The sequence below is a fragment of the Gymnoscopelus braueri genome (genome assembly GCF_963280865.1).
Source record: "Gymnoscopelus braueri genome assembly, chromosome: 4".
Taxonomy (NCBI): Eukaryota; Metazoa; Chordata; class Actinopteri; order Myctophiformes; family Myctophidae; genus Gymnoscopelus; species Gymnoscopelus braueri.
The window spans coordinates 16,019,575-16,033,047 of record NC_137605.1 but is presented as its reverse complement, the minus strand read 5'-3'; the positions used below and the strand labels follow the sequence as shown (position 1 = coordinate 16,033,047).

At 42.6% G+C, this 13,473-nt stretch overlaps 1 protein-coding gene across 6 annotated transcripts in view; it reads left to right on the top strand.

Moving 5' to 3' along the window:
- Positions 1 to 448: 448 nt before the first annotated feature.
- ttyh1 (tweety family member 1) overlaps positions 449 to 13,473 on the top strand; it is a 75,182-nt gene continuing 62,157 nt past the window's right edge. For 3 of the 6 annotated variants that reach the window (XM_080427454.1, XM_080427453.1, XM_080427449.1), the window contains exon 1: positions 12,069 to 12,125. Coding sequence is in view for 3 of the 6 variants with exons in the window: in XM_080427450.1 (XP_080283576.1) it covers positions 1,365 to 1,503; positions 4,743 to 4,836; positions 5,630 to 5,766; positions 7,103 to 7,435; positions 8,927 to 9,116; positions 10,465 to 10,591; positions 11,485 to 12,125 (1,661 nt within the window). In the remaining 3 variants the exon portion in view is untranslated. Of the gene's footprint in view, positions 498 to 1,346; positions 1,504 to 4,742; positions 4,837 to 5,629; positions 5,767 to 7,102; positions 7,436 to 8,926; positions 9,117 to 10,464; positions 10,592 to 11,484; positions 12,126 to 13,473 lie in introns of those variants that run through there. The other 3 variants (XM_080427450.1, XM_080427452.1, XM_080427451.1) reach the window with 2 other exon arrangements.

The window sequence follows — 13,473 nt, the reverse complement described above, 5'->3', positions numbered from 1 at the left end:
AAGGAACCAGGTCTATAAAAAGAAGCCAAAAAAAAGCGACTATGCAATGTGGTTAATAGTCGCTTTTCTTTTGGCTATTTGAAAACAGCCCATCTACAAGCTCACTATGCGACGTGCTGTGAGCTTGTAGATCTGCTATTTTTCTCTTGCAATAAAATGTGGAATATTTGGAATCCTTGAACACATGCTCTCCTGGGCACAAAACATTGTCATGAAAATATTTGAGAACCATTGGTTTAAATATATATATACATATATTTTGGAAGCAAGCCTAAATAAGCAGGTACACTAACACTTTACAAGCCCAAAAAAACGCAACCCGTAATAGCAAGCAACTGTACAGAAAAACAAGCCCAAAGTAGCTTATAATAAGCAGACATGGCAACACGGACTATTACGCATTCATGACGCAACTCAACCAAATAAACACTACGTTTCCCATGAAGCACTGCGCCGCCCAGGGGTTGAGATAACAACATAGTGCAGTGCTTCTTCAGGTAATGTTCACCCGTCTTTACTCTTAAACTCGTTCGCTGTTATTTTTCTCCCGTTTGCATATGAAACTGTATAATTGTAAACAAATGCATGCTAAGGGAGTTTGCTTGGTATAGAGCTAACAACTTGTGTTTTTATACCCCAATTCGTTGGCTTATTTATAAGCGAGCCAATCACTTCCTTATTAGCCTTGATACATGACTGTCAGTCATGGATGATCTTCAATATAGTGTTTGCACTTTCTCCCTTTTTGGCCCGTACATCTAACCTAAACGTTCACATTTCAAATATAAAGTGCTTATCCCATGGCCACGGATGTTACAATTCTATACAGGCCCTCCTAAGTACCCGTATCTTCCTTATTGTTCAATAAAAAGCATTTTAATCCGACCCGGTGGCCATTTTCTTAATATGCCTTCAACTACGTGACCCTATCGGTTGGGAGGTGTATTGCACTCTGATACGTTATAACTATGAGAAAATGACCACCGATTGGATTACAATGCTTTTTATTGAACAATACGGAAGATACGGGTACTTCTGAGGGCCCGTACATAATTGTTACATCCGTGGCCATGGGTAAGCACTTTATATTTGAAATCTGAACGTTTATGTAGATGTACGGGCCGTAAATGGAGAAAGTGCAAACACCAGGTTGAAGTTCATCCATGACTGTCGTGACAGACGACCGTCTTGTATCCATGGCTACTATCTATTTACTGTATGTTGTCTGGCTTTTCCCCCACACACGTATGAGCCAGTGTCGAAATAATATGGTAGGTGTTACACTGACAGTGACCTGTAAGTGTTGTTGCATGATGCTGATCTGATCAGTACCTTTGTGTCTTTAGGTTCCACGTGGACCCACTATGTCTTCAGATGTGTCCACCACTGTGGCTTTGGATTCAGCACCAGAGCAGAAGGGAGAGGAGGAGAGTCAGACCAGCCCACAGGCAGATGCTTTAGGTGGAAGCAACCATGAAAAAGCCTCCTTGGACACACCAGCAGGTGAATGCTTAGATCAGGGTTACTACTGTATAATAGTGGTCAGCACACTCCCCTTAAAAGGATAGATAGTTCACCCCAAAAATGACTTATTTTCTATCATTTACACTCCCCATGAAGCATTGAATTCATGGAGACTTATTTTTTTGTCGCATTCCTGAGCCAATAATTTGATGACTTTGATGAATTATGAATTATTGGCTTAGGAATGCGACACAAATAATAAGTCATTTTTGGGGTGAAATACTCCTTTAATATAATGTCCTTCATTGATTACTGTACAGATTAAGTACAGCCAGTGTAGAGTGCTGGTTCTCAATGTGGAGTCCGGGGACCCCCAGGGGTCCTTGACGGAGTACCAGTTCTATAATTTTGAGAGTGAAGAATTGGAACCAAATGTGGACCCGTAAACTCTCAGAGCTAGATTAATACAAAGTATTTTGTGTAGATTGAGGTTCCAGAGATGAAAAAACTGTGTGAAATGGGGGGTCGGCTGTCAGCTATATCAAATGGGGGTCATTGAAATAAAAAAGTTTGAGAAATGCTGGTGTAAGAGATTGATACATCGTGCAGCTTGCAGCTGTTGTCCCAGCTTCTCCCTGGTGGATGCAAAGAATGTTTATTTTCTGGTCATCTGGTCTTTACTCATCAGTGCTTTTGAGGTTGGTCTGATGAGCTGTGGTTGAGTGGTAGTGCTGGATATTTGTTCTGGGAAGTGACCTTATCTGGAGGCCTGAGGTTGCACTGACCACCTGCATAACTACTGACCGATGCCAGATTATTGAGTCTGATGCCGATACCGATTTTGGAGATTCCTAGACCTACAGTAGACCACCGATTTAATTATGCTTTGACCGAATATACGGGCTGCATAATTGCCGATAATTGCCGATGCTGATGTCATCAAAAAGGTTGAGTTCTAATTCCTACCTAGTTATTATGAGAAGGGTTTATAAGAGAGAAGGAACCATGTCACATTCACTTTGACTCCTTTTAAAGTCACTGTGTAACTCTATTTCTTTGTGAATAAAATGTTAGATGGTAGAGTTAAAGTATGTTTGTTAATACAAGCAGCCTAACGCAACTGCTGTGGTTGTATTTGGTCTCCCTGCTCCTCTATTGAAACATTTAGGTCCTGTAGTCTGGTAGGACCACTGGTTGTCAAGTAGTACTGCCTGAAGGTAAAACTTCAATATCTCCCCTGAGCAAGTAAAGTAGGCATGCTCTATAACAGTGGTTCTCAAAGTGGGGACCCTCAGCGTTCCTTGAAGGGGTTCAAAATGGACCCTACAGGTCTGTTACTCTGAGAGTTACTCGGAATCCTCGAAATTACAATTTATTTAATTTTTATTTTTTTTAATTTTTTATCCTTCGATTTTCTAACCCTTTTTTTCACCCGGTGCCAATTTTCTAAGTGATCCTGGGCACTACACTCCCCCCACCAGCCTAGGGAGGCCAGGGCCGAGCTCATGCCTCATTCAATGCATGAGAGCCAACTGACCTTCTTGTCACCTGACAGGGGGGAGTTTCCCTGGTTGGACGTAGCGTGTGGAAGGAACACGTTATTCCAACCAGTTCCCTTCCCCTCCATCAGGTCGCCCCGGCTGGCCAGGGGGAGGCAGTATAGTGACCAGGATTACTACATGTTTTTGTGAGGGTATTAACTACCCTAGGAGACACGGGGAGAACATGCAAACTCCACACAGAGTAGGACCAACCCCACCTAGGAAATTACTCTATAAGAGTAGTGGTAAAAATCATCAGTTGCACAGTGAACCCAGGTTAGAATCTCGTCTAGGACATGAAAGTTACAGAGTGCAGAGTGTGTCATTTTCTAACGAAACGATGATGTAGGACATGAAAGTTACAGAGTGCAGAGTGTGTCATTTTCTAACAAGACGATGATGTAAACAGGGCGGTGGGTTAAAAGCACAAACTATTTTGGCATAAATTCAAATGTTTTTTAAGTTGTACGCCTGCACGTAGGCTGAGCAGATGCGGAATTTCCACCTGGAAATACCCCCTACCCGTTTGTTTACCTTTCTTTCTTTCTTTTGTTTCTATGCTTGCACATTCTCACTGACACCCCATGACTAAAATCTAGGGTAAGGGTTCTAACACACCCATTATTAATTTTATTATCTGCAGCTGCATTGATTAATAGCCTGTTATGTTTTTCCCTTCTGTAGTTTCCCTAAACTGTACAGGAAAACAAAGTACACAATCAGGGTTTCGTGCCCCCTCCATACAAATCACGATGCAAATAATGGCCAAAGAAGTAATTTTCTACAGTATGGACATCATGGCTCTGGATGGATGAGGATGGGCTGCATGATGTGGGGGGGACATATCTTACCTTGCAGATTACATTTGGGGGCAGAGGTGCAGGCGACGATAAGGGGAACGCTGGACTCTGGCAGCCTTAGGATGCTTTTATAGTTGGTAATAAAAATGGGTTTGGTTCTCTTGGGGAATTTCCCAGCAAGCTATGCAAACAGTTGACAAGCTATGGTGGGATGTGATTTACGATACGTTTGTTTAAAAAGCAACAGCTTGGCTAATATTGGAATATATTATTTACAGACAGAGCGACTGAATTGTATGACTGTTATTATCACACAGGAGAGAGAATGTAAGCTCAAGGATGTTGATTAATTGGACCACACTGAAGGGACCAGGCTTTCACTTTCTGTGTGGTAGTGGACTACTTTGTCCTGTCATGCTCCTAGAAGCAGAATCCATATTGGCTACTTGCTGAGATTATGAAACATACCCCTCTGAACTCTGTGGCAGGGCTGGGCGGTGTGGAATAAAATTTATATCGCATTATATAATTTGTAGCACTCAAGTCAAGTAACTTCCATCTCTGAAAAACACTATGAAATGCCATAAAATCAAGCTGCAGAAAGTGAAAATAAAAACTCAAGACTTAACAAAAAGCTCTGCTGGTCAGCATGGTATGAGCAAAATCCCCACGGTATGTCAAATTCCTACCTTCTACCTTCAATATCTATGCCGTTTATAGTACTGTCCAGCCCTAATCTGCGGTCAGGTCAATCTCCATGTCTCCTCCATCCTTTTAAATGTTTTGCTTGCCTCGATGTGAGATGTGCTCACAATGCTTCTGTCTCTACCTCACCTGGTACATATTAATCATTGGCTACAATCTTTGTCCACCATGTGTTTTTATAATGTTGTGATGCGTTACTAAAACGCCCTCCCTTTCCCTTTGTCACTCGCAGAGTCGGCAGAACCAGTAGAAGGCGGAGTCGGCGTGTGCCAGTTCTTCCTGAAGGGAAAGTGCCGTTTTGGCCACAGATGTCGCCTGTCTCACAGGTTCATAAATCCCACTTCTTCCTCACTGAAGAATTCATTACTTTCCTTTTTCCCCCAGCACACAAAAGCCAAACTTATTTAAGTTAATTTAAATAAGTTATTGTCAGTAAGCAACACCATCATATAAATGTGTCTTTTAACCACATGAACCTTGCATCCCTATTTCTGAGGTGAACATTTGGCTATTTTCACCAAAGAGATTTGGTCTTCTTGAGGGACAAAAGGAGTATATAGGGTTTAAGTGGTTAATGTTGGCTGCATGCAATGTTGTTAGTGTACTGAAGACTGAACTGAAGATGTGAGTGTCAGGTGCATAACTAAAATGTAATGGCAAATATAATGGAGTAAAACGTGGGATGTTTACATTGGCTGTAACTGTAGCTGTAACTGCAAATGTCAAATCATCAACACTCATCTAGTAGAACGGCGCTTTAGCAATCTAGTGCTGATCAAGCTCTGACAAAACAGAACAGAACATATAATCAAATGCATTAATGTCAATGTTATGTAAAATATAACAAATACATTACATAGTTTTTTTAGGCATTTAGTTAAAACTCTTATCCAGAGTGACTTAAATGTGCGAATGTGTGTTGAATAAGCCAGTACCTTTCAGTTGATGACACAAGATCTGGAATCAATCAGAATAGCACACTCCTTTTGATTTTAACAGATCAAAGGAGTGTTTCCCACTCTTTCACCCTTGTCTACATTCTTTTTGTCAAACTTTGATACTGTCTTGTCTTCAACCTTTCACCCGATGTCTGCTATCTTTTATCTCGTAATTTCTTAGCAACCCTACATTAGATGATGCCGGCGTTGTTTTGCTCAACCAAGAAGACATGAAGAATGGAGACAATGAGGGAAAGCACAAGAAGAGGAAAAGCAAAGATTACAGTGCAGCAAAGCCAAAAGAGAGTGAGGAAAACGGTAATGCACGCTGGTATTACGTTCTAGTATTACGGCTCCTTTGTTGTCTGATGAGTGCACTGGATGCCCACAAGAAACTCATGTGGTCCATTAAAACAATTAACACCCAACCAACAGACATAACAACAGAGCAAACAAAAGACAAAACTAAAATATAAACAGTTAAAGTTAGGGTAAATGATTTACTTTGTTTGAAATAAGTGTTAAATAGCTCTATATTCTGATAGTACTCATTGCTATTAGAGTGTTTGTTCGTTGTTTGTAAACAGAAAATGCATTTTCAGTGCTCTCTGGCTTAAATGTTGTCACCTACCTGAAAATGTACTATATTCTGTTTACTGAAGAGCTGGAGAGACCCCTGTGACCGAACAAACGCTCTGTAGCAATGATTACTATCAGAATATAGTACTTATAAATATTTAAAAAATACCAAATATCACTTACCCTACCTTTAACACAATTATAGCAAACACAACAGCAGTGTAACATTAATAGATGGGGTTATTCAATTCAATGGTTATTTATAGTCTGTTGATATGGTATACCATATACTGTATATCTTGCCTGCTCCATCCCTGCAGATGCCCTATATACTGTAGATCTGTTTCCATCTCTCTCCAGTGTTGTAAAGTAACTAAGTACATTTACTCAAGTACTGTACTTAAGTACAATTTTGAGGTACTTTTACTTTACTGGAGTATTTCCAATTTTACATACTTCTACTTCTACTCCACTACATCTCAGAGGCAAATATTGTACTTTTACTCCACTACAACTATTTGAAAACTTTAGTTACTTTTCAGATATAAATTACTACATTATAAAACATACATTAACCACTTTAGCCCTATTTTATACCTAGGCTATTTGAAAATAGCCGATCTACAAGCTCACAGTTGTGAGCAAGGTAGATCGGCTATTTTCAAACATTTTAGTACTTTAACCCTTTAAGACCTGAGGCGATTCTTAAAAATGTTTTCTAAATCTTAACAGTTTTTTGAAAAAAATCTTTAAAAAAAAAATCACGATTTTTCAAAAATAGCAGATCTACAAGTTCATAGCGCGGCACTCGGTGCCGCGCTATGAGCTTGTATATCTGCTATTTTTGAATAGCCAAATAAATCTAAAGTGACACTGATGCGTTCCAGGTCTTAATGGGTTAAGTACATTTAAGTACAATACTTTTGTACTTTTACTCAAGTAAATTTTTAATTCCGGACTTTCACTTGTAACAGAGTACTTCTACATTGCAGTATTGATACTTTTACTTAAGTAAAACATACGAGTACTTTTTCCACCACTGTCTCTCTCTCTCTGCACCCCTCTTTCTCTCCAGGCTCAGGGTCAAACAAGAAGCCTCGTATGCGCACGGCAGAGGAAGTCATCCACCGGATCCTGTGGGACCCGTCGGTGCAGGGCTCTGAGTTTGTGGTGGGCTACGTAGACCGCTTCTTGGGCGTGCTGGAGCGCCCCTTCTCCGAGTTCAACTGGGACGCCAACCCCTGTGACCGGGACCACGCGGCCGAGCTGGCCCTGCCGCAGCACAGGATCCAGTACTTCATATACAGGGGCCGCCGCGTCTGGGACCGCAACAGCCGCACTGACAGGGTCTTTGGCTCCACCGGTCAGCCTCTGGCGCCCCCCTTTGGAGGGGAGGAGGAAGTAGAGGGTAAGGGCGGATAAAAGAGGGATAAAATACACTGGAGGGAAAGTCAAGTGGTTTTTATCAGCACTTTTTCACAGAACCCCACCCTCTACACACACACACACACACACACACACACACACACACACACACACACACACAGAGATACACACAGAGACACACAGAGAGAGAGACACACAAAATAAGAATAGCAGTTTTAAAAATAATTATGAAATATTGGTTTCGATTTCCTCACAAAGGCAAAACCGCAACCTTACCCTAACCTCAAAATATAACTCTGAGCCCAAACCTAACCTCTACTTGCTTAAACGTAACCCTAACCCCTTCCTGAATATTTTCCTAATTGTAACCCAACCATTAAGAAAAATAGTTTAACCATGAAAATGACAATTGTTCTCATGGGTCCCAGAACAATGAACAAGTTAAAGGTAGGGTAAGTGATATTTTTTGGTTAAAACAAAAAGTATTTTGTTAAAAGGTTAAAACACTATATTCTGATAGTAATCATTGCTATAGAGTGTTTGTTCAGTAACAGATGTCTCCCTGTCTCTCCAGCTCTTTAATAAACAGAAAATACATTTTCCGGTAGGTGTCAAAATCTCAGCCAATCAGGAGAAAGTACCCATTTTTAAGCTTCATTTGTATAGTGTTCCAGTTCCAATTTTGCCTGCTCATTTCTTAGTGTCATCACTTCCAATTTCACTTGTTTAATCTATATCCTGATTGAGTTCTCTGTCCTGGTTGGATAAAATTGGAAATGAAACTGAAACGAAAATGCATTTTCTGTTTTATAAAGAGCTGGAGAGACAAGGAGACTCCTATTACTGAACAAACACTCTATAGCAATGAGTACTATTTAACACTTATTTTAACCAAAGCAAATCACTTACCCTACCTTTAATGAAAAACCACACACAAACATGGCAGTGGCTTGGTCCAGTAGTTCTCAACCTGTGGGGGGTCCCCAGATGACAGTGAAGTAACAATTTAAGGACTTTTAAGACCTTTTTAATACCTCACAAGAAAAAGACCATTACTGCATCAAAGTAAGTAAGTAATCAACAAACTATACTATAAATACTGGTCAAACATTGGCCAAATTGTCAAATAATGTATAAGAAAGAGACAACATTTTTTTTAAATAGCCGAGCTTGTAAATCTGCTATTTTCTCAATATTTATCTGTGGAACCACAAAATGTAATGCAATTCCAAGTGCTTGTCAGGGCGGGGGGTCCCCAGTTCAAATATGATTATTTTGGGGGGTCCCCTCCCCAGTTCAAATAAGATTATTTTTTGGGGGTCCCCAGTTCAAATATGATTATTTTGGGGGGTCCCCAGTTCAAATATGATTATTCTGGGGAGTCGTGGCCTGAAAATGTTGCAAACCAATGGCTTAATCGATAGACCGGGTGGGAACCAGAATGTTCCTGGTTTGATTGCCATGATACAGAGCAACAAAAACCACTAAATAAATCAAGACCATCTCCATTCAGCAGCTGAGCAGAGAGACGGAGACCAGTCTACCTGTGCTGGGACCATACAGCCAGAGGAAGGACAGCAGGAGAGCGATGCAAACATTCACCCGCCTGACTCCACACGACCAGCTCCTAATGACACAGGAAGCGCTCCTCAAGGTCACCAGGAAGCAGGAAGAGAATCGTTACCTGAGGAGACTGCCAAAAGGTCTGAATCCTGTTGAGCGTTTTTAAATCCCGACTTGAACAGTTTTCCATTCTTCAAGTTTCAATTTTGTTTTAGAAAACATCATTGCATAACAGTATGAATTCTGATGTTTCTTACAGATTAAAGTGGACCACTCTAAGATGACATATAAAAAACACAAATCACATCAAACAGTAAAACATTTTTACTATTACTTCTGGTAAAGCTTGTATGCACTTGGGAGGAAGGACATCTGTTGCCTTTTTGTGAAACTCACATCGCTGTGTGAGTCCTCCCATTTCGTAAGGTAGCTCTCCACCAAACAGACTACTACAGATTATATTTATATTAGAGAAAATATGACAGCTGACAGCTGGTGTTTGAATGAGACGAGCCACACACACACACACACACACACACACACACACACACACACACACACACACACACACACACACACACACACACACACACACACACACAGTCCCACGCTTTGTGTCTGCATTTTGAGCACACATGCAGCTGTAGTAACATGTATATACCATGGACATGCACTGTATTCAGACAAAATAACTACCCCATTTTAGAAAGGGTACCTAGCAGCCAACCAGAGAGCTCTTATCTCCTCTCCGCCAGCCCACTGCTACCCGATGGTCGAAAGCTGACCGTGTACGCCCGTGCTTGCCCGGTTGGCTTTCGGCGCTTCCCGTCCATTCATCAGCAGATTTTCAGCAACGGACGCTTTCCAACGCTTACTGCCGTCGGTGTGGTGGAGAGCTACCTTTTAGATTGTTGCGATTTGTGTTTGTAGACAGGCTCTGGATCATTGGACTGGTCCCTTCACTCAGTAGTCGATTGAATTCTCTTTGAGTGGCCTCCTCTCTCCTCGCCTCCAGAGTAGGGAAGGAATTGCTTTATTTGAGGAGGTAGTTTTACAGGTGCTGAACCACATAATCACAACCTGGTGTCAGATTTGGCTCAGGGCCGGTGCATGGGTTTTCCCCCTTCTTCTCCAATCTCTGTCCACTGTGCAGTTTTAGTGTAAAACAAAAGCAAAATACCTCCGATTTATAGAGCTGAGTCACCTGACATGGGGGAAAAAAGAGATATAAACATTATTTGCTCAAATACATTGTGTCTAAAGGTAAAACAAAAAACACACAAGCTCTCAATGCAAAACCCATTTTGAAAATAGGGCTTTAAGTGGTTAACTTTGAACAAATAACATTTGTGTCAAGTGATCGTACGAGTGATGTGTGTTTTCTGTCAGTGTTGTGAGTAAACGACTGAAGTCCGTAATGGTGGCCGATGTTTCTTAGTGTGAAACCGCCACCTGCCCCTCTAACAAATACTCCTGCTTTGATTTCAGACTTGAGACTCTAACAGACCGAATGTCTCTCGCCCAAAGAGAGCGAGAGATGGGAGAGAGCAACGGTGTGGAAGTGAGTCTGGAAGAATGTAATGAAAGCTGTGAGGACAAGACTGAAGAAGAACAGGTGGGTGTAAAGGGAAACCTAGATCCGATTCTAAATCCCATTGCTCTGATGTGAGGAGATTTGTTTTTAAATACCCTATGGCAGACGTCATAATTTTATTATCAACATTTTGCACAGAAGACAGGTATTGATAAAACAAACAAAGGTACAGAAAAGTGAGAACAAAAGAATAAAATGTGCAAATGAGTAAAAAAAAAAATCCTTCATAAAAACAACTAATTTCCACTCTTTAACTCTTAACTCTCTAACTCTTAACTCTTTAAGACCTGAGAACGCATCTGTGTGTCATTTTTAGATTTCGTTGGGCTATTCAAAAATAGCAGATATACAAGCTCATAGCGCGGCACCGAGTGCCGCGCTATGAGCTTGTAGATCTGCTATTTTTGAAAAATCGTGAAAAATGTTGTGCAAATCTTACTTGAATATATATATATTTAAAGCGAGCATTTCTAGCTAAAATGTTATTGCTTCTGGGGATTCTACAAATGTCTTCTAAATCAGTTTAAAACAGTTTTCTGAAACACTTATGTTGCTATAATATTAATGTCAGTGTCAAGGAGCCCCACAACGATATGTATTTGGCTGCGGACCCCCATCTCAATTTTTTTTTTCCAGGGACCCCCAGAAGCAAAGATTTGAGTAAAAAACAATTGCTTTATAGCTATATATTCAAAGATTTGCACAAAAAAAAACACGATTTAAAAAAAAATAGCAGATCTACAAGCTCATAGCGCGGCACTCGGTGCCGCGCTATGAGCTTGTATATCTGCTATTTTTGAATAGCCAAAAGTATAAAATATGGATAAAGTGGTTACACAGATGCGTCCCCCGGTCTTAAAGGGTTAATGTTTACAGCATGTGTTATGGTGATTGTCTTCCTGTACAATACGCAGAGTCCTAATGGTAAATGCCACGGTGACCAGAGGGGGCAGGCAGACCGCGGCAGCCGGCCCACCAAACGCCGACCCACGCATTTCGTCGGCTTCCGGGCCGACACGCCGTCCATCCTGTCCGCCTTCCAGAAGCTCCGCGAGGAGCTCACCGCCCTGCTCCCGTCCTCCGCCCCGCTGTGGAGGCCCGCCTCCAAGCTCCACATCACCCTGTGCCTCCTGTCGCTGCCCGGGCCGGCCGAGGTGGCCGCGGCCGGCGGCGTCCTCCGCCGCTTCGCCGAGTGGGACCGCAACCCGCCCGTGGCCGTCGCTTTCCCCGTCAAACCCAAGCACTTCAACGGGAAGGTGCTGTACCTGAGCCCCCAGCCCCAGAACCAGCTGCAGCAGCTGAATTCGGGCCTCCAGGAGGCGTTCACCAAGGAGGGCTGGCTCCACCGCGACTCCTTCAACCCCCGGTACCACCTGACGCTGGCCAAGGTGGAGGCCCGGGGCAGAGAGCGTCCGTTTGAGGGGGTCGGGGAGCTGAAGGTCGGGAAGAGTCTGAACTTCGGGCGTCTGCCCGTGAACACGTTGCACCTGTGTGCCATGGGCATGACTGTTGCGGATGATGGGTTCTATCACACGCTGTGCACCGTGAGCCTCAGGTAGATAAGACAGAAAAAGCAGGCTTGGCAGGCAGTCTCCATACACGCACGTTCACATGCACATGTAAACAAGCATGCGTTGATCTGCTCTACGATGCCTCGAATGCAATTTATGCTTTGCGCAACAGGTGTCGGACATGCACATTGCGTGGCGAAAGTTATGTCAAAATGACAGAAATGTGTCTCAAAGGATCGTTGCAGAGGGTGTTCACTTAGTAGTGAAGAATTGTGAGAATGGCAGATCTAAAAGCTCGCAGTGCATCACGTTGTTTGATTGATTGATTGAACATTTTATTTGGCAAAAGAATGTAAAACAACACGGTTACATTTATAATACTTTTGTCTAAAAGGTCCTTGCGGACTTGTTTCCGTTGTAAGCTTGTAGATCAGCTATTTTCCCCGAGTGACAGAATCAGCTTTATTGTCACATCACAGGTTTACAGAGGTAAAAAGGTGGTTGAAATGAGTTTTCGTGCATAGTTCCCATCGTATCGTTATTTCCATAGATAAAAGAAACATTGTACACCATCGTACAATGAAGTATAAAATGGGCATTAGGTTGTTGAGTGACTATTTCGACCATCTCCCCCTGACTCTCAGAAAAAGTAGATTCAGGGCAACCCGATAGCCGAGTGGCTATGGGCTCTAATGCCTGACATCAAGTTCCCGGGTTTGATTCCCGGCCGGGCAGGACCATTTGCTGCATGTCACTCCCCTGCTATCTCTCTCCTCTCCACTGTGCAGTACCTATGGAGTGACGGGTCAGAAAAGCCCTCCTCTGCCATTATCCAAATCATCCTCTGGATACATTGTAACACTGTGAGCCATTTTGTCAACCATTTGAAGTCATATATGGGCAACTGGCGGCCCGGGGGCCACATGCGGCCCCCACCCTCACTTAACTCTCTCAGTGCCACGCCCCGAGATATCCCGAGTTTTTCCCGAGTACCCTCCCTACCAGCACGAGAAATCCCGAGTTTTTACTTTTGACTGTGGTCGCGCTATTCTCTTTATTTTTCATGATCACTTTTGCTTCCTGACTCCTTCAGACTCATTGGGTTCCGGATTCATGACGCAGATTCCGTTTCCGGTTCTCTTTTTTTTCCCGCGGTCATTTTTGGCCAGAATAGGGAAAGTCACGGTTTTTCACACGGTATAAAAAACGAACGGGGAGGTCCACGTCTACTCTCTTTGGTCTGGGTGACGATCAGTCATCGTAGTCGTGTATCACATCGTAATTTAGCCCGATCAACGATTGTCAAAAATGTCAACATCCGGTTATGACCGGATGTGACGTGAGCCTGTTTGGGAGGGGGCGAGTGAGCCAGCGAGGTCATCAATGTGTCGA